Source organism: Nipponia nippon, unplaced genomic scaffold (assembly GCF_047370975.1).
Source record: "Nipponia nippon isolate SJK-2023a ecotype South Korea unplaced genomic scaffold, ASM4737097v1 scaffold_12, whole genome shotgun sequence".
Classification (NCBI taxonomy): domain Eukaryota; kingdom Metazoa; phylum Chordata; class Aves; order Pelecaniformes; family Threskiornithidae; genus Nipponia; species Nipponia nippon.
The window spans coordinates 2,269,243-2,289,978 of record NW_028262313.1 but is presented as its reverse complement, the minus strand read 5'-3'; the positions used below and the strand labels follow the sequence as shown (position 1 = coordinate 2,289,978).

The 20,736-nt window shown below is 44.5% G+C and overlaps 1 protein-coding gene and 1 long non-coding RNA gene across 6 annotated transcripts in view; one reads left to right on the top strand and one right to left on the bottom strand.

Moving 5' to 3' along the window:
- The window catches only part of LOC148056643 (uncharacterized), a 207,037-nt gene that overhangs the window by 74,558 nt on the left and 111,743 nt on the right, over window positions 1-20,736 (top strand). The gene's annotated exons all lie outside the window — the stretch shown is intronic.
- Window positions 1-20,736, bottom strand: part of LOC104021082 (vascular endothelial growth factor receptor kdr-like) — a 142,137-nt gene that overhangs the window by 80,266 nt on the left and 41,135 nt on the right. For both annotated transcript variants that reach the window (XM_009474572.2, XM_087748360.1), the window contains exons 3-5: window positions 19,662-19,873; window positions 5,687-5,814; window positions 1,330-1,489 (exon numbers count right to left, since the gene is read on the bottom strand). In XM_009474572.2, coding sequence (XP_009472847.1) covers window positions 1,330-1,489; window positions 5,687-5,814; window positions 19,662-19,873 — 500 coding nt within the window. The remainder of the gene's footprint in view (window positions 1-1,329; window positions 1,490-5,686; window positions 5,815-19,661; window positions 19,874-20,736) is intronic.

Sequence of the window (20,736 nt, the reverse complement as noted above, 5' to 3'; positions counted from 1 at the left end):
ACCTTCTTCCGTCATTTCTATGGAAATCGTTGGAAATGCCCACACAATGGAAATGTTAGGTCAGTTGTAGAAATACCTGAACATCAGCTGACCAAGCTAACTGATCACACATGGACACAGTGGTTTATGAATTACTTTTCTTGCATTTGCCATGTTTGGCTCCAGCCCTCACTCCTCAGCTCCACGGCCATTCTCAGAAGAAGTTTTCACAAGCGACTCATCCTTTTGAGTGCCTCACCATTCGCATATCTGCGAGAAGATTCAGTTCTGTGAAATATGAAACATGTTTCTCTTGCCCTCTGATGACCAGCTACCTTTCCTTTCTGAATGAGATCACCAGATCTTGGTCTTATACATTGATTGATGCCTTCAATTCATCAACTCTTAAATAAGCCTGCCTCGTGTTTGTGGTGCCCCACGCCAAACACACGTCTGACCATTGCGCAGCAACACATTATGGAGTAAGATATTGCCTGTGTCCTTTTGGGCTAGAGAGGGATGACTTAATGGTTTTTTTTAGTGATTCTAGTAAAAAATTATTCTAGTAAAAAATAATTACTCCAACAATGAAGAAAAAGAGAGAGATTTACCGGACTTTTATTTGGCTGTCATACAAATTTACAAGCCTGTTGTTTAAAGCCGAGTGCGAATTGTATAGAAGGATGCCATGAGCTAATGGGAGTGAAGTCACAGTAAACTCTCCTCTGTCAAAAACATAATGTATGAGGAGAGAAAGAACGTACATTGAAAACAAAGGAAAAATAAATTCTAATTGGCTCCCTATAAATCCCAGCACTCAAAAATGTAATGTTTAGTTGCTTCAAATTCAGATTTTAATTCTGAGCTGAAGCTCAACTGTAAATACAAGGCAAAGGGTATAGTAAATCACCAAGGGAAACTATAAAAAAGCAAAGATTCGAATTAGCAGTTTAATGAGATTTTTATACCATGATTTTATGTGTTTAATGGCCAGAAGCGAAAAGAAAGCTACTGTTTGGTTTATCCTAAACCAGCAGTTGTTTTAATGTAAATCTAGGTCAATCCAAGCAAACAAAGCCTTGGTGGGGTTTGAATAAAACACTCCTATTTGGTACCACCTCGACACTTGGTAATTTTTCAAAACCAGGCGTGGATCAAATCCAAGTTCTATTGAATAGGCAGAAAGGAGAAGAATGAGTTTGCTTTTAGCGTTCCAGCTTGGACTTGCTACAGATACATAGCAATGAGGTATATCAAATATAATTGAGGCTAACCAAGAAATAATATCCAGGAGCTTAGCTACGAAACAGAAACATTGTGGTCATTCCGCGGTGCGCAGTAGTCGCTCACCCAGTCTCTGCGCTAGGTAATAGGAGGTGAACACGCTTCCGCTGACGTTTGCAGTGCATGTGAGTACTCCAGAGTAAACGAAAGAATGAGAGGGGATGACAAATCCTCTTCTCGGGTCCCACACCATCCTCTTGAAGTTCATCTCCACAGAATAAGGATACTGAAAGAGAAGAGACAGACAGGAGGCTTGTGAGACATTCTCTTTCCCCTCAGGCCATAGAGGCAACCAGCCAAGGCTGTTCTGCTTTAGAGGCAGGGTAGATATTTGACCTTTCAGAGTGGTTGGTGGTCTCATTCCACACATATCTTAAGCAACATCAACATAAGCAAATAGAGAAGCCCTCCCTAAGGTAGGACTGGCTTTGAAATCCAAAACTTGGACATCATAACTGGGGCTTTTGATTCAGTAGCCCCAGTCCTCTCAGATCTCAGGCAAGATATCATTGCAGGTCCCATTTCCCTCATCTCTTTACTGGAAATAATTATGCCTATCTTATATGAATTTTGTAGGGTAATGTTTTTGGAAGTGTTGCAGAACAAAATTTGCTTCTCCTAATGCTACATGTAGCTACCACATGTTTTACTGGGATCTCACAGTACTTTAAAAATATGTGTGAAGTTAGACCCCCCAAAATCAGAATTATTCATGTCACTAACTCACCTGCTGGCAGTCATCTCTAAGCTATGGGCTATGGCTAAGTCATCAGATTCTCTCTATATCACAGAAAGGAATGAGACACTTTCAAAGCAGCCTATTGATTTCCACTAGGCACGGAAGCAGCCTGGATGACTTAAGATGGTAAATCATAAGCTGGCAGAAATAAAGGGACTTAGTAACATAGGCATTTTTTGTCCTAAATTCGTAAATACTTGTAATGTCCTGAGATTCTTGAAGAAACAGTATCTATAAGTTCTGCTTATGAGGAAGAAGTCAGGATACGAAAGGCAAATGTGGAAAATAAACCAGAGCAGAAATTCATTTAATAAGAATAAACCCTCCGTAGACCCTTGGACAGCACCAATGTCAAGCAGGTTAGCTTTCGTTGGCGGGAATAATTAGTTTATTATAATTATTAACACACAGGGAAGTCCTCTATTTGCTAGAGAAAATGCAATTTATTTTCCAATCATTTTGAAAATCCTGGCTTGTAATGCAGAAAAGAAGTCTGTAAAAGAGCAGATCGCTGCAATTCACCCTTGCAGCCTGTTTGCAGGCGGGCGAATGGACACACAGGCTGTACCAGGTCTGGCTTTTCCAGCAGGCCACAGGAAGGCTCTTTAGGACTGAGGATGCGCTGTAGAAGTGTTGAGATCACTTTTGGCTGAAAAATGAAGGGTTTGGGGAAACCTCAGCGTGCCTACAGTTGCCACATGATAACTAACTTTATTTGCACGGTGCTTCTCCCTCCTTCTTATCCCATACTGGCTTCTCAAAGATGAAGCAAGTTAAAGTTTTCCTTTTCAGAGCTACCTTGGTTTAGCTTTTGGAGCTAACCGAGGGAAGAGCTGCAAGTAGGGATTTCCCCAATGATGTAACAGTTTTGCTCTTATTCTTGTTTTTTATGCAGCACGCAATTTATTTCTGTCTCCAAACAAGCAGTAGTCTTGTACGGCAGTGCAGTTTAAATAGGATCCCGTTTTAATAATGCTCTTGTTCCAAAGAAATTTAAGCTTCAGGCTTTGAGAGCTGATGCTCATACCTCTCGTATGAACACACAATTGGTTGGGTTGGCATTGGTTTAGGTTGCTTGTTATTACAATTTCAGCCCAGACCAAAGGCAAAGGGATTATGGCTGCGGGGCAGTGACTGGTGCTGCTGTGGGGAAGGAGGCACAGCAAGACGTCTGCTTTCTTTTGGAACAGCAGTTCTCTTCTGACAGTAGTAAGAAACAGGGATTTCATGTAAATACTTTCGAAGTAATCAAGCTGTGGCACCTCTGTTCCGAACCGTTAGGAAAATTCAGGAAAATTACAGAAAGAGATCTGAGACCTGAGGCTTAATCATGCTTTAACACCCATGAAGGTCAAAGCTGTAAGTGGCAAATGCACATTGAACCAGATCAGTGGCTAAACTGATCTGACAAGACTGAAAATGCTTTTTTTTGCCCAGAATTAAAATCACGTTAAGCAAAACTAAAAGTCTGAATTGTGTGTCTTAGCATGGGTTTATTAATAACAAAGATGATATGTAGAGTTAGCTGGGATCTGTTTAGTATTAGCAAGAGGTACCTTTCCCCATACACATTTAAAGGCCAGAGAGTGCAATGATTTTAAAGTATAATGGTAACATAAGGAACTTAATTTACGGTGGAAAAAAGTACATTTTCTACAAGAATAAAGCTGAACTTCATGGTTTGGCAGCTCTGCTCCCTGACGGCTAGGGGAAGGGGAAAGAAAAAATAACCCTACTCAGGAGGCCCTTTTCAACACTACACACATATTAAACGTCTTCATAAAATATTCAAAATTATATATTTAAACAATCAAACAAAACGCGTCAATGCTGTTTGAAGGAAATCACAGTGGCTTTCTTCCCTTTGAAGTTCGTTGTCTATTGGAGATTAAATTTGGAAGAAGAGGATGTTCTAAATTTGTCTGATCGCCTTATTCACCTCTCCTCCCCCATCCTCACCTCCGCCCCTCTCCCGCCCCGCTTCCTCCTCGCACGGGAAGCCGCCACCTCGGCTCCGCACGGCGCTATGGAATTCCCAGACAGGGCAAAACAAGCCGTGACTTTCCTTAGATGGAGCCCAGGGCTGGCGGCTCCCGAAGCCAATGCACGCCTCCCAAAGCGCCTCCCCTTGAGTAGCTCACGGCTCCCAGCCTCAGGAGGGTTCCTCAACACCTACATCCCTGCCCTGCAGTCCAGCTGCTCTCCCTCGAAGGGGAAAAATCTTTTGGGGACAATTTTCTTTGCAATTCAAAAGGGAGATTTCAGTGGAGATTTCATTTCCGCAGCAGCTTGCAGCAAGGTAAAGGACTTCAGTTTGTGTTTGAAGAAATTACCATGAGAGAATTTAGCTTGCAAGCAGGGAGAGCAGGGCTGCCTATAAATAAGGGAATAAACGTGGAGGTCTGCTTAGTCGAGGTTCCGAGGCCACTTTTAGGCTCATGTGACTGTGCCGAAGTCAGCAGCAGTACTCCAGCAATGAATTTGGTTGAAGTAGGCTAAAATAAGATGGGGATGTTTCATTTTTATAGCCAAGGAGGAGAAGGCGATAACATTTATCCAGGCTAAAGTGATAAGCTATAACTGGAGAGGAGTCTTATCCCCCCCGCCCCTTTAATCCCTACTGACAAAATTTAAAAATAGAGATCTGCTAAAGCAATAAGGCTAGTGCTGTCCCTCTGCACGTCTACTGGAAAATTGCCATTGGTCTCAGCAGGAGCCCGAGCACTATCTCAGGCCTCTGTGATTTCATGTGCTGTCTCCCAGGAGAAGGAGACATCTAACAGCTAAGACATCTAGCCTCTAAGAGGAGCAGAGGTCCTCAGACCCCTGTACCAGCACAGCATCGGCCTATCTGCGTGTGCTCCGCGGTTGCACCATATCCAGCAGAACAACCTCATCCCTCACAGCCCCTCCACAACCGGCCATGGAAAAGGGGCAGAGGCGGAGGATGAGCTCTTGCTCCCAGCAGGACAGCTCAAGCAGGCAGCCGAGCAGGGGAACGGAGAGGCACAAAACCTATTAGGTAAAAGGCAGGACTGGAGCCAGGAGAGCTATGTTCTGTTCCTCACTCTGTGATAGGCCTCTCTATAGAGCAATTCTAAAGCCCTTTAAATGAGCGACTAGATCTCCATCGGCTGAGGAAGCCCCAGACCTTGAATTTCCATTTTTATTATACAAAATGGCCTTGGCCTCTACAGGCCGTTCTGGAACCTTGACATTCAGCCATAACTGCTGCCGAAGGGATGGATGCTGTAGCCGTTTATTCCCAAGGCTGAAACTTGGTTTAAATTTGTGAAATCAAGCAAAAATGGGCAACTGTTCTGAAGAGGTTCAAGGTATAAAAGAGACAAGATTTCATGAGGATAGCTAATAGCCAGGTGTTATACAAAGAATTTTGAAGAAAAATAGTGCCTTGTTGCCTATCTTTGCCAATTTATGGAGGAACATCAAGCCACAAGATGAGAAAAATATGCAACAAACTCAGCCTAATCCCCAAAACACCCCTGTTCACTGTTCAATAGTAATACACTGCGAGAGCAGGACTGTGCTTCTGGATTTTCAGTGTCTTTGCTTTTTTTTTCCTGAAACTTACCTAGCTTCATACGTTTTATTTTGTATTTTTGCCCATTGTGTTGGCAGCCCAGACCCCTGAATTGATTGAGTTTCTCTGAAGCAGTCACTTACCTGGGTGAGCTTAGGTTTGATATCTGGCGAGGTAACTCGGCAAGGGACAACAACCGTTTTCTTAGCATCTAAAATGTAGATTATTTCGGGATGTTCCGGGTGAATCTCCACAAATGGATTTCTGTAGTCTGTAGGGAAAAGAACATTGATTTGCAAAACTGCTCCTTTACTGATCAATGCCCAGAAGGGCACTAACGGAGCGGCTAACTGCCCGCAGCGGGCTCACCGTAGCGTGTGACAAGACATCCAGTCACATCTTGCTTGTTTGCAAATGCCAGTGTCATCTAGGCATTATAGCCAATGACCAAGAACCGCAATACCCCATTTCTAACCCTATTTTACCAGTTTGCAGTGTAATCTTGTAAAAACTCCTTTTTTATCCATTCTCCGTCTATAAAAATGAAGTTAATAACCCAGCTCCACAGGTCTTCATGGCACTGGAGTTAGTTCTTTCCCCAGTGCTCTGAATTTCTTTCATAGGTGATATTATATCGCAGCACTCCTGAATTCCACAGCAGTTAAGTGTTACAACAGGTTTACAGCAGTTAAGGTAAATCTGCTGAAAGAAAAAAGCTTCTTGCTGTAAATGAGAATCTCTAGAATACTGCAGAAAGCATGCAAAAAGGGAATGCAGACCCACGATATTCAAAGCTAGGCAAGAATAATCTATTTAACCTAACAGTGAAGTAACTTGGTCACACTCTTGGGGAACTGTGGCATTTTCTACAGATCTGTCACAATAAATCAGACTGGATATACATATACAATAGAAATAAATAAAAATCTGAAGTAGTTTAAGTTAATAAAGCTTCTGAGTCTCATTCACTGATTTTTCATTGTATGAATACAGTGGTGGTCATCAGAAAATTAAAGTAAAGTTTGTGAAATCCTAAAATCTTCAAGATTTTTCTAAAAAGCTTTCTTCGACTTGATATTTTTACAGTGTAAAGTTTCAAATACCATTCAGCTAATGCAATACCCGCTACACCATGCAGTGTAGGCAGTCAGCACTTTTGCTTTGGATCATGCTGTTGTCAGGAAAGGATGTGTGCCCTGTACAATAACCTCAACCTGCTTGTCCTTGGCTTGGGACCTGCCTCCACACACTTAATTGTATTTTGGAAATGGCTTCACCTAGAGCATGGGGAGTAGCTGACATGAAAGGCTTGTGAACAATCTAGGTTGCAAAAATGTGCTCTAAAGGATTCTGACGGTACTTTAAAAAAGGATGTGCTATGAGGAAATTAAAATCAGTTTTCAAAGGAATGCTTAAGTACTCCCAAATGGGCTAAATTGGTAATGAATGCAGTCGGCTGGGGCTCGCACGTCCATTGCTATGGACTGGTAGGAGGCCTTCAACAACGGCCAAACACTTCATGGCTTTGGAAAAGGGAAACACCTGTAGTGTAAGCGACCTGTTCTCCGATGGTGTACAATGAGGAAAAGGGTCCTTCTTGATGAAGATCATTAATGTCCTTCCTGAACTACCCTTGTATCCTCATATCATCTTTCCTCTCTAATTCCTGATGTAATATTAAGGGATTTTTAACAGAGAAAACAAAATCAATTACTTAGTGCTTGGTAGCCCCACTGCTCGTCCAGAAATTAAGGGATTTTTAACAGAGAAAAAAAAATCAATTAGTGCTTGGTAGCCCCACCGCTCATCCAGAAATTGCCCAGAATGACACATCTCTGTGCAAATACATTAAAAAGTCCACACAACTACCAAAGGAAGACAACAGTGCTACTTCTAGACCTCGGGGAGCCCTGCCGCTCTCCGAGCCGGGAGGCTGGCGGTGGAGCCGCCGCTTCAGGCGGGCTGTGCTGGACAGTTCCTGCGGGGCAAACACCCATGGCGCAGCAGTAGCCAACGCCTCTCCTGTCCTGTGGCCCCTCTCTTTGCCATGCGTCGGTCTGAGTCTGCAGCGCGGTGTGAGGGTATCTCCAGTAAAGGCTGCGTATCCCCTCATCTGCGAGCAGACGCCTCTCAAAGACAAAAATCAAAGCCACCGGCTGCATTTAAGAGCCTGAACAGGGTGATCATCTTGACTAACATACCAGGCCAGCTGGCCCCACTCCTTTCACCTAAATGTGTGCTGTCATTTTACATCTGAGGCTGTTGTGGCACTGTTCTGTGACTGAAGAAAGCCCCAGCTGGAGTGTGTTGGAGTAACGCTATCTGTTCATCCCATTAGTCCGTGCATTACTGTATCAGGCCGCTCTCCCTCCTTCATCTGTTGGCAAAACTGGGAATGTTCTAAAATCTGCATGAAAAGATGGCAAAATATTTCTGTAACTTTTTTAGCTAGTGAGGAAAAAAAACTTGTACATGGAGTTTTAAAAATTCCAAGTATCCCTTCCTGGGTGTTGGCCATTTTGGCTCCTCTCAACAAAGAGTCTAAAATCCTGAAACCCTCCAGAATTTCCCCTTTCCCAGTATTCCATCCCTCGAGTAGGGACCCATTTTTTAATTTAAAGCAAATGTTCATCCTTGGGACCCTAGCAGGGAGCTGTGTATTCCATGCTGGATGATCTGTAGTTAAACAGTAGGTGAAGTGCTTATTTATGTTGAATTTTTCTGGGTGGCCAGTGTTCTACATGTAAGTGGTGTAACCGTGCTTCGTGGTGACCTGCAGAACAGTTTGAACATGGGCTGTGAGATTTGGATTAGCTCTTCCACAGCTCCACTGACAAAGGAAAACCGAGTTGGTTTCTCTCACTTGCTTTGTCTTTATTTCCCCACGACTGGTAACTCATCTGGGAACAGGTCATTCATTTGGGATATCAGTGTTCATTTCCTGGCTAATGACAACAGTCTTTGCTTAAGGAATGTCGTGGAAATACACAAGTGCTGTCACTTGGAATTCATCTTCAAAGAATTAGATCGGTGCAGAGCTGGAGTTCCTCCGCTCCACAACCCAAACCAGTTTCACTCACAAAAACATGAAGGGTGAAAGGCAGGGATTGAGACAGGAGAGTGGGACTGTCACCTTTTGTATTTTTGATAGATTAATTCTAGCTCTAGGAACTGGAAATAGGATTCTTAGTGGATGAAATGTACCGCGTGCTTCATTGCGATGAGAGCAAATGTTGGTTGGAGCTCCTTGTGTCTATCGGAAAGGTCACATGTGTTACGATGATGGTTTCCAAAGGGCAGGTGGGTCACTGTGCACGTACCAGAGAGGTGTGATCAGTCTGGGGAGCTGTGAGAAGGAGCTGATCAGGAGCACTGAACACGAGGCAGTAAAGCAGAAGATAAAGACCAGGAGTCTGGATGATGTCTATCATTTCTAGTAACATCTCCTCATGTCAGCTTTTATTCCATGCCATTGATTTATTCTGACTGGATTGGTCTATAAAAAAGCATGTACTTTGGAGTAAGGGCATTGCAAGAAACATTATGTGAGAGAGGTTAATTAGAATTAAAAAATTAGACCTGTAATCTCCCCACATTTAGGAAGTTTCAGATACACATCGGAACTTTCTGGTGAGTCAGGCACTCATTCTAATCAAGCCTTGAGCTGAGAAACCTGATCTCCAGACCACAACTTCGTAGCATGTTCCAACCTCTAAAACTAATAGGAAATATTTATACTCAATCCAGCGTCATATGCACTTTCCCAAACAGGTCTGCTAAATTCTTCTATTGAGTCACATTACAAAAATGTGTTTAGCATTTGTCCCTGAGCATTGGTGCTGCTTAATACCTCTGCAGTCCTGCTCTCCAGCGAAACCATACTTGGAGGTATCAAATGGGGTGATATTTTTATAGCCAATTTTAAAGCTTGTGCAAATGGCGATAGGTCTTTCTACTTAAAAGAAGACCCTGGATTACTAAAAGAAGATCCTTGGATTATTTGTTGTAGGAAAAAGCTGAAAAAGTAGATTTTTGTGTATTCACAAGAAACACTGGGGAGTGCAAAGAAGTGCCAAGGGCAGTGTATTCGTACCTATTTCTAGTCCGGTGGAGAGAAAGAGAGAACAAGGAATGTGCCCCGTGGCGGGGGGACAGGGCAGGGACATAGGCCAAGAGGAAGCTTGCTGTGAAAAAAGGAGCTTCTCGATACCAAACTAGTCACAAATCTGGATCAAATTTTGTCTAGTTGTTTTGACCGAAAAGATGGGAACACTGACTTTAAAAGTATTTGTGCCGGTATTTTTAGAGGGAATTTCAGAATAGCACTGTTTGTTTAAAAAGTAACATAAATCAAAAGAAGGCAGCTAAGCGAAAGTTAAATAATCCTAAAATGTCAGAAAATATTGAATTATGCAATGATTGAAATATCTTAGTCAAACAGAATAAAATTCCTCAAAGATATTTCCTGTTCAGGGAAAAAAAATATAATTATTTAGCCGCATTCTCCTCCATTGTCTCTCCCTACCTCCAAGACTGACCTCTACCAAATTTTCAGGTTCACAAGAGACCTAAAAATAACCTGCTTTTTTCAGCTGTCAGTAGGACAGATACCCATCATAGTGGTACTAAACTACTGAAGAACACCTAAACGGGAAGCATGAATTTACAGTATATATAACAGATGCTATATGTCATTCCTAATTGATTTTTAATAGCAGCCTGCACCTGAATTGCCATATGTCTAGCCAGTAGCTAGAATTACACTGTCCCGGATCATAAGCTACAATCTGAATTGGAAGCCAAAACATATAAATGTACCCTTTTACCATCAGTATTTGAAATTTAGATAGCGTGTGAAAATCACTGTGCAATGAACAACAGCAAAAGGCACTTTCTGGGTTATAAAGACCGGGTTGGGAAAGGAGAGGATGGCTTGAGCTGCAACTGATTGTTAATCTCTGGTGGCTGTCGGGTCTCATGGGCATTATTCTCACTCTGTTTTGAAAAAAAAGAGAAAAAGGTTTTATATTTTATGGGTCCTTCTCCTTCCTACAGTAAGTGAGGTTTCCTAGAGCCCTCTACAGTAAGCAGGTGGCTATAATTTGTGTTATCTCAGTGCTTTATCCAGTTTATAGCCTTAGCCTAAAGACAGTTCTCCGTCTGCCAAAGGCCTCCTTTCCTCCCTATTTCCATCTGCAATATTGGAGCTCTTTAACGGGGGGGGTACCCGTGTGAGTTGGTCAAGCAACTCCTACAGTGAAGATGCTAATGTGGCAGCTGCTTGCAGGGCTAAACTACTGCAGTTTTGACATGAGAGCTTCAACATGAGGTTAGGGCTACACGTTGGCCATCAGTGGAAAGTGACCCTGGACTGAAAGGAAAAGGCAGTTGCACGTGAAGCTCAAGCGCTCACTAAATAACCCTGGGTATGTCAGTGAGCCCAGGGAGGCTTTTTTTTCTCCCCAACTGGGAAACTCTGTGCAAAAGAAAAAATAATATCATCAAAGCGCTAAAGAGTATGAGCACACAGAGCAACGGAGCAAATGTCCGTGCGTCCTGCAGCCCGCTGGTGCTTGACTCCAGCTGCTCCCAGAACCCGCGGAAGCAGGAGCGAGCCCACCCCGCTGGCACTGGGAAGGAGATGCTCGGAGCAAAGGCACTTCCCAGGCAGCTGGACTGGCCACTTAACAGATAAGCAAATATAAAGCGGCTCGGCTTTGGATCGTAACAAAATGACAAAGAATAAGTACTGAATAGGGAACTAATCAACTGCCAGCTGATACCTCTGTCATGGTTTGTGCAGACAAAAAACTGAATCCTTCATGAAACTCCTAAGTAGTTCAGACTGACTGTGGCACGGAAAAATGATCTGCTGGAACATCAGGAGTGTCACCACCAGCTTTACAAACATGTTCACCGCCCTAAGTTAATCAGCAATCAGTTAACTCCTTGTAAAAAAGTCTCTCAGAGACAGAACGTCTTGAAACACAAGGGACAGGGTCGCTTTGCTTTAAAAATGATAACCTTAGCCTCGAGGAAGATCTCTAATTCCAGATGGTGTAAATCAATTGCACTCAACTCTTGCAATTTGGAGAGCTGTGGCCTGGGAAATGCAGGTGTCGTCCTCTCTGCAGTTACCCGCACTGAACTCCGAGGGAAAAAATTCTCAGCAAAGAAACACTTTATGAAAATAGGGTGTTTCCCTGCAGCTTGGCACATCTGTTCCTCCCGAGCTGGGAAGGTAATATGCCCTATGAATCTCACCCATACAGAAATACCCATCAATTCCCGTAGGATAATTAAAAAGAATAATTTACCGTGGGCTGCAAAGCTCATTATATGTGAAGAAAGACAAGAGCTGTAGCACGTTAGGGACTTATCAGCTGCAGCACCAGCTCCAAGGCGAGGGAAAGGCCCCTTCCCGTCGGTCTCAGGCTGGCTGCCTGGCTCTCCGGGTCAGCGGCGGTTTGCAGGAAGCTGCGGCCAGGCCGGGGTGTTGCTGTTTACCCAGCGCAGCTCAGGCGGGAGTGCAAACAGCAAAGCGAAGGAAGCAGAGGCAGTGGGACGGCGGAGGGGAAGGGGGCCTGCTGGCCAGCCGCAGGGACAGCCAGGCAGAAAAATCAAGCATACCGCACACAAAAGCAACTCAAAGGTCAAGTGCCTACAAGAACATTGTTTACCTTCAGGCAGTGAAGCCCTTCATGTTTAAATTCTCGTTCTGTCTGGGAGGAGATTAATTGTTGCTTGAGATGAGCTTAGGGAGGGTCCCTTTTAACTCAGCGGTGTCATAGCAATTGCCTGGGGAACGTGCAGTTCTCCCAGCCTCCTCTGTGACAGCGTGCGAACACCGATACGGGACTCCTTCGCCTCACGGTGACATCTGTTCTTTTGTTTGGAGTTATCTGTGGTATAGGTGACTCTCTACCAGGAGGTGGTGGAGGTCTATAGTTATGCCGTGCTCACTTGCATTTGAATGCCGCTCTCCAGAGGGCTCGTGGGCCCTTTCCTGCCAGCTGAGGAAGCTGAGGGACTTCAAAGCCCTCAGCATTGCACCCCAGGAACTCGACGTGTTGTAGTCTCAGGCTCTCTCCTACAGCTCTTTACTTTTCAGCATTGCATGACCTGCCTGTGTGTTCGAAACGTCCTCCTGACACACACCCCGAGGATTTTGTACAGGATTTTGGGTGCTTTTCATTTCTGCTCGTGTTTCATACACCACGAGGGCAATTTGTCTCATGATATTTGTATCATATCTAAAGCTGTGGAGACATCACCTCTCCCTTCAGGTACTATCCATCAGCCCACAGAGATGGTAAGCACTAAATGGCCTTTGAGGACAGTCATCCACGGCTGTTCAGGTCTGTGAAATCCCTGAACATTCTCATTTTGCTTCTCACTTTGTTCCTGCTCAAGATAATTCTCTCACCCTCACTATTTATTTTCTTCATTCAGTCATACCTTAGCTGGGAAGCCTGGGCAGAGTTTCACAGGTTCTTTAAGTTCATGTTTTGACATAATCCCCGTGAAGTTTGTCTTCATCAAGGTCAAAAACACTGAGAGGAGGGTTATAATCCGTTCTTTACGTTAATAGGATCATTAGCAGTTAAGTGACACTTTGGTCAGGGTATTTTGGAAAGCTTTACAAGGAAGCTGCCTGGTCTGCTGTATTCCTCCTGGTAACCCATCAAAGCTTCTTCTAGGTACAGGAGCAACTTCTATAAAGTCACTTGTTTTGAAACTGGGTCTTTGAAAATAAAGGACTTTTCATTTTGGCAGGCCAATGAAAAGAATTGGTGGTGGAATGTTTAGATTAAACAGAAAGCAGAATATTTTCTCTTTAGGCAAAACAAAAGTGACTGCAAAACCCCCAGAAGCCATTCTGAGTCAACATGAAGCATTCTGTTTTGGTCAAATGAGGTATATTCTTCCCCTGGAGATTACTGTTAGAAACACAGGAATACTTGTAGAGAAAAATATTACTCTAAAAAGTGTTACTTCAAAAATTGTGAAACAAAATGCTTCTCACTGCCAAACAAATAAAAGCCAATGTGGAAAGATTTATTTAAAAAAAAAAAAAAAGTCTCCATACTTTGGCTGGAATTATGTTTCAACCATCAGAAGAGTTCGTAAATTCTGCCTCCCCACAACACTAGATTTTAGGCAGGAATAGACTTTGTAGAAAATTTTCACCAGCTTTACCTGACGCCCCATCATTAAGAACAGGTCTCCCACATTAGCTGCTGCCAGCTGCAGACCTTGGGTAAGGCTCAGCAATTAGCAGTTACTGAGTGGGTAAGCAACGGGAAGGAAGAAGCGGGGGAAATGTGTGTGTGATTTTGGGCTGTCAGGCTTTCATTTAGAACTTCTTTATCAGAGCGAAGAGGGGATCCCTACCTCTTGCTGCTGGGATGTCAAGTGCTGTCACTGACTTAGTGCCAGGACCTTGTGCTGCTCACTCGCCATGGCATCATAGAATCACAGAATCGTTTAGGTTGTAAAAGACCTTTAAGATCATCAAGTCCAACCGTAAACCTAACACTGCCAAGTCCCACTAAACCATGCCCCTAAGTGCCACATCTACACGTCACGTTATATCTTACAAGGCTCCTCCACTTAAAAGTGACCCTTTAGGATACTGAATGTCTTGATTCAGAATTGAAAGCATCTTACTTTTCCCTTGGATCCAGCCCTTGGTACTTGAGGAGCAACAGAGAGGGTCCTGCCCAGTGACATAGCCTATATTCCCATGTTGTGGCCCTAAACACTGTTAACCAGGATATGGTGCCAAACCCTTCCACCAGTCTGCGCGAGACAGCCAGCTTATCTGCTGGGCTCCACGCGGAGCAGACAGGCCAGCATTTGCCTGTCTCAGCTTGCTGAGTGTCTGGCAGCAAGTGTAGTTGTCTCAGTGTGTCCAGCGTGAAAGAAAGAAGAAATGCAGCTCCAACTCTGTTCTCACTGGTAATATCTTCTGGAAAGCAAGCCAAAGCCCAAGTCAGGGCTGTCACCCTGGCCCTGCATTTCTGCTTCTCACATTCAGATTATCTCTGTGAACTGTCAAGAGAATTAAGGAGGCAGAAATCAGCTTCAAAGAGCATCAGAACCGAAATATGATCTCATGTGAGGACTGATTTTGTGCACTTCCATCCTCTTTACATCTCTCTTGGTGGGGAAGGGAAGAAAAAGATGGGGCTTCACATCTCTGGGCTGTACCGTTTGATGAAGAAGAGAATGTGGTTGATGTTACGCTCTACCCCGATGCAGTACTTGCACCACCTCTCCTCCTCATTCTTTGCAATAGCAAGGGAGAGCTCATACCCTTCCTTGGGGATGCCTTGCTGCTGCAGCTGACAAGCAGTGCGATGCATGCTCTGACGGGACAAGCTGCTTGCATGCATCCCCCTTTTTCCTTCGGACCGGCCTGAGCAGGGCTTGTGCTCCCATGTAAAAGTCTGACTTGCTTCAAATTTGATTTCCAGTTCTTGTGCTCTGGACTCCTGGCAGGACTGTGCTATGGCTCAAGCCTGCAGTGCTGGTGCTTCGTGGTGTCCACATGAACTGTAAAAGGAGCCAGAACTCAAATTCTCCTCAGGGGTATCTTCTAGTAACACTGTGCTCCTGCGAACATCGGTGCTGAAAACCAAAGGTATGGAAACAAATTGCTCCTTCAATCCTGCCATCTTCCTAACTCACAGTAACACCGAGGTGGTGAAACACCAGCAGCTGACTTGCTTTGGGTGGGAAGACACTCTTCAAATGTTCAACAGTCTATGTGTTCACGCTAGGCACAAACAGGAATCGGTGATTCTGCCCCGGTGCACTCGGACCCTTGTGCGGCCAACACTGGTGTATTGGGCTCACACACAGCATTTTGTGCCAGTTACAGCATCTCGGTCAGAGGAGGTGGGACTCGTGTTTCTGAAGTAGTTATTTGAGGACCAGCCCTATCATGGCCATAATTATTTCAAGAAACAGAATAACAGCCCTGCTTTGCATAAACAATAATAGAGGATGTCTGTTGCTGGCCTGCTCGCCCCATGTCTGCAATGAGGAGATTGCCTCCTCTAGCCATACAGCTCTAGCAAAGCAGCACTCTTGGTGTGTGTGGAATCAAAGAACATCTTGGAGACTTGGATGAACTTTTCCAGACACTATTTGGCAAGATGTGACCAGTTCCAGTTACCGCAGTAATAACGTCAGGCAAGTTGCTGATGGAGGGAAGCAAAACAGGATTGAGCTCATGCTCCTCCCTACTGATGCATTGACCGAGTGGTACAAAAAGGTGTAGCGAATCCCTTACTGCTACGGAGAGCTAAGGAGTGCACGGGGAAATCGCTGCAAAAGCTGAGGCGGCGTTTCAGCTGGTACAGAGAGCTCTTCCAGCTGACTCCCTGAGGACTGTCTTACTTTGAGACAGTTGCTTTGCTGACAGTAACTATTTCAAATAGCTGAGAGCTGCAAGTCCTGACTTCTGTCTGGGCTGGGGCCGGGGATAGCCCTTTGGGAAGGTGGAGAGAATCTTTGCTTGATTTGTCTGGGTTTTTTCTCCTTCTCTAAGCCATGTTAAGTTTTCTATGTGCCCTAGGAAACATTGTAGAGAGGACTCTCTATATTTTAACACAAAATAGACAGCCTGGCCTTCCCTTTAGCACAGGGATCCCAAAGGTTAAAATAAATGAGTATGTTCCTCACAGGGAAGTACCCATGTGATTGGGAAGGGTAATTGCAGAAGATAGGTAAGTAAATGACATTGGCTGGCTGGCTTTGGCAGCATTTGCAGTGGAAATGCCGTCCACGTGAGTCTTTCTGACGTGGGCTCCTACGTGGGCAGCTAGGTTGCAGTGAAGACTTGTCTTTACTGCTACTGGTCCAGAACTGGCTCAGCAGAGACAGCACGTTCTGTGGACCGAGGGTGGGCTTCCCCATTCACCCACGAGACACGGGAGAGTTGCTTGGCTGCTCTTCCCGTTCAGCGCTGCAGCACCGCGTTCCACCAGGCGCTGCGTTTCCCTGCAGAGGTTATCCCTCAGAGTTGCAAGGAAGCTAAACAACGCAGTTAAAAAACGCCCAACTATTTCTGTTCCAGCCCTAAGCTACATTGTATTTTCAACAAGGAGATGGGCAACAGGAGAAGGGGGTTGTCTTGCTTTTTAATTGCAATCCTTGGGACTTGCAGCTGCAGCGGGAAGCAGAAAAGGCCTCGGGAACAATTGTGCAGGATTAGGATCCTGAGTTCTCCCTCCCTCCAGACTGTCGGTGCACAGCTGAGGCATGGCAGCTGACCCTGCCGCCTTCGGGTCCCTTATGATCCGACTGATGTGCAGGGGTCACGGCTCAATTGCACCGGGGGGGAGAGCTGCTGAATGCCAGATTCTGACAGAGCTTAGGAACTCCACCAGGGAGGCTGTAAAAACAGAAGCAAGCACAGGAAATAATAGCCAATAAGCAGGGCTTCCGACACAGTCATGTTCTCAGTTCGGTGTCAACCAGCAGGCCAGGAACGAAGGGAAAAAATACCATTCCCCTTCCTTTTTTGGCAATAATCGTTCGTAACCTCAGAGGAATCTCCAGCCTTCAGGGTCTGGCTCAACATTTTCTCACTCCACCTGGCTCAGTCTCATAAACACCCTGCTGAGCACTTGCGCTCTCCACAAAACGTCCGGAGACATGTCTTTTGGAGCTCTCCCTTCTCTGACACTCGCAGGGAACTGTGAGTTTCTTCACTTGGAGACACCTGATGGGTTTCTCAGTGATGTCCAGACGCTGTCGGACCACTTTCCTTCAAAAGGCATGTTTAAATATTGAAGAAAATCCTAGGTACGTTCTGAGTGCCTTGCTTAACTCCACAATTCATAGACCCCTCACTGAAGAACAGCTTTCTTGTCCCCAGAACAGCCTGCTGGCTTTCAACAAATATCCACAGGAGCTGACTGGGAGGAAGAGCATGCCCTGAGGCCAGCATCCATGCTGAGGTATAAATAGCTTCGTTTCACTGGGGCCAAGCAGCTTCCTCAGACTGGCAGGCCAGATCCCAGCAGGCCCTTGCAAGCTTATAGGCTGAAGTGCTGTGGCAGGGCTCTGCTTTGGGGGGGATGAGCGGCTGGCTCCCTGGGACGTGGACCAGAGGGCTCCCCGCTGACTCGCCTTTCCCTGCTTCACCCATGGCGTGCATGGTACGAGCTGGGTCATTTTCTACCCACTCTTCCTTCAGTAACATTTAAAGCACAGCAGTCTGAGTAAGAGCTTTTAGAGCAGGGAGGGCATATGACACAATTAAATTGCATCTGAGAGAGGAAAATCTTGAGGGTGATTCAGAGAAAACAGCCATCCAGTGCTGTTTTTCAGGGGAACCTTGGCACAGCAGTCTCAGGCGAGCAAGACGACATCCTGCGATTTTTTTAGATTAGCGCTGTTCCAAGGGCATCGCTGGCAAGCATTTCATAACTTGAGATATTTTCTTAAGGAAAATGCTCAGGCGGTCTCAAAAGATCCATAACATTTCCTGCACGTGCTCCCACCATAGGGTAATGAAGGCTTGGGTAGCCAGCCAGGGCACTGAATCAGGCCAGAGAATGGAGTTTTCAATGCACTGTTTCCTGAAGCGTAGGCATTGGGCTGGGTTAACAATATTAGATGTGGGGCATCTGAGCAGTGCGTAATGAGAAAAGGAAACAGCTCAGCACAAGAACTAGGGTGGATAAAGCAACCAGGGCTTAGAGTACCAGGGAAAAATTAAAAAAAGGAAATAGGGAGAAAAAAATGACTGCAGGAACTAACAAGTAACACCAAAAAGCTGCTTTCCGATAAGAGGAAGACTTGCTGGGAAAGCAGGATAAGGGTAGAAAGGGACTATTTTCAACAGACATAAAGAGACAGGAAAATGTCATCCGCGTGAATCAAACAGGTGTGTTCACCTAGCAGTGCAGAAGTTGAATTTAGCTGTGTGGGTATATCGCAGTCCCCTTGGGATGGAAGTCACGCCTCGTGATGGTTTCACCGTCATTAGCAATACCATGAGACTATCAGAGCTGCCCAGCAAATACATGTGTTTTCTGTAAATATAAGTTTGCTGAACTATTCAAATGCTATCAGACAAACTCATTGCCTCTCTAGCATTTGTTTTAATAAGAGGATTCAAAGAATCACATTTTAGCATTTACTAGAAAAAAGAAATGAATTCATTTTCATGAGTATTTGTGGGGAACCGAACAGTAAGCCTATTCAGCGCCAATGGAGTTCATGTCATCCCCTATTCAAGTCACTAAAAATCAGCTCTTTTATCTGACTACTCACAATCTCAGCTTGGAAGATCCAAGATGATTCAGTGGTTTAGTAATGCATTTGTCAAGTAAATTTGAAAAAAATATCAGCATTTTGGGGGAATATTCTTCTAACAAAAATTTGTATTATTGAAATGGTTGTTCAGTATGTTACATTCACTTAATCACAGAGGACCACGCTCCTCTGAAGTTTCTGCTTCCATTTATTATTGGATCTGAACTGAATGATTCTGACACATAGGGGAGAGGCAGCTCAAAGAGAACAAAAATGAGCAATGGGCCATTTTCTGCAATAAAATATGTATAATGCAGTCATCCAGCTTCGCTAAGTGTGTCTCACAGATGTGAAGGACAAAGCAGTATACCAATGTGTAGGAGAGAGGAGCTACAAAGAATGTTGTTGGGGAGGAAGGGAAAGAGAGAGGACTTGGTTATTCAGGATGAATCTTAGGAAAAGCACTGTGATAGCAAAGCCCTTTAGGATAAAAGAATTTAGTCTTAAAAGGAAAAGAAAAGGAAAAGAGGGTTAAAGAAATCAGTGTATCGGTTATTTGGAACACAAAACTAGATGGGACAATCTAGTTTTCAAGTCTCGGAATTAAACAAGATAGGTATTTTCTGGTTCTCGCATCTATGTCCCTGTGAATTCAGCTGGCAAATAAATCCAGCCTCTTCAAAATGTCAAAGCTGGTGCTTGCTCCGGTGCTGGGAGGTGGGGAGGCGGGATCTGTGAAAGCATCTGAATCGGATTGCTTGTTCTGCCTAGCACAGATCCCACAGTTGAACACAGCTTATATTACCAAAAAGCCATAACAAAAAACCAAAGCGAAATTCTTACCTTTAACAAACACATAAATCTTGGCTTTGAGATCCTCATTAGATGGGGAGTCATCATGAACGCAGGTGAAGTAACCGGTGTCGTTCGCTATGACTTTCCTGATGACAAGCATGCTGCAGCTTTGCCTTGTGTTATTGCGGCAATTACTTATGTGCACCCGGGGGTCTTCCTTCTGGTCCCCCCTCAAAAGCCAGCTCACAGACGGTGCTCCCCTGTCAACACAACACGCCAAAAGTAAAGATAGAGTCATGACTTCAGACAAAATTTGGGCTTCCTTCTGGCCAACTGTTACCGATGTTCCCAGGGTTCCTACTCTTGTCATTTGGAAGTGAGTGATAAAGGTTGCTGGGTGTTTGCGTTGCCACCCACAAGGAATTAAGGTGGCTCGCCCCGCACTCTTCCCCAGAGCAGGAGAGATCTCTGAAATAGTCTGTGGGAACTGTAGCCAGCTAGCTCCTGGAGGAACGTTTAATTTTTATTTTAACAGACTTCCTGAACACAAGTTTGTTTTTATAACGCTATATTTTAGGCACTTCAAACATTAGAAAGCACCAGATAAAAATATATGTTTCTTCCAAGCTGATGACTTTGCATATTTTAACAGCTAAATTAACTTGTATTTTCTTATACTAAGGCTGCATGGAGAGAGGAGAACATTTATGTAACTTCGCATCACTTTTCTTGCTTCATCAGCAATGACTCAATCTTGATTTTTGTGAAGGGTCTGGAACTAATCAGATTACAAATGTTAGAATATCTGCTCAAGACACATTTATTTTCAGTTCATGTTGTCACGGCAGTCAGAACATAAAGCTAGCAGGGCAGATGATGCACCATTTCACCCACCTGACCCATTCGTTGACTTATCTATGATCACAGCTAATGTCAAATGCAATTCTACGTAGTTCACCGACAAAAAGCAAGGTCTTTTTATAACCTGTTGCAGGACTCAGGGAGAGCTTTCAACTGGTCTAAGTTAGCTTGGTAACGGGCACTGATTGCGCTAGTCCCATTGTGCTGGAAACATCAGGCCACAGCATGGTAGCAGGAGCTCTTGGAGCTCTCTCCTGCTTGG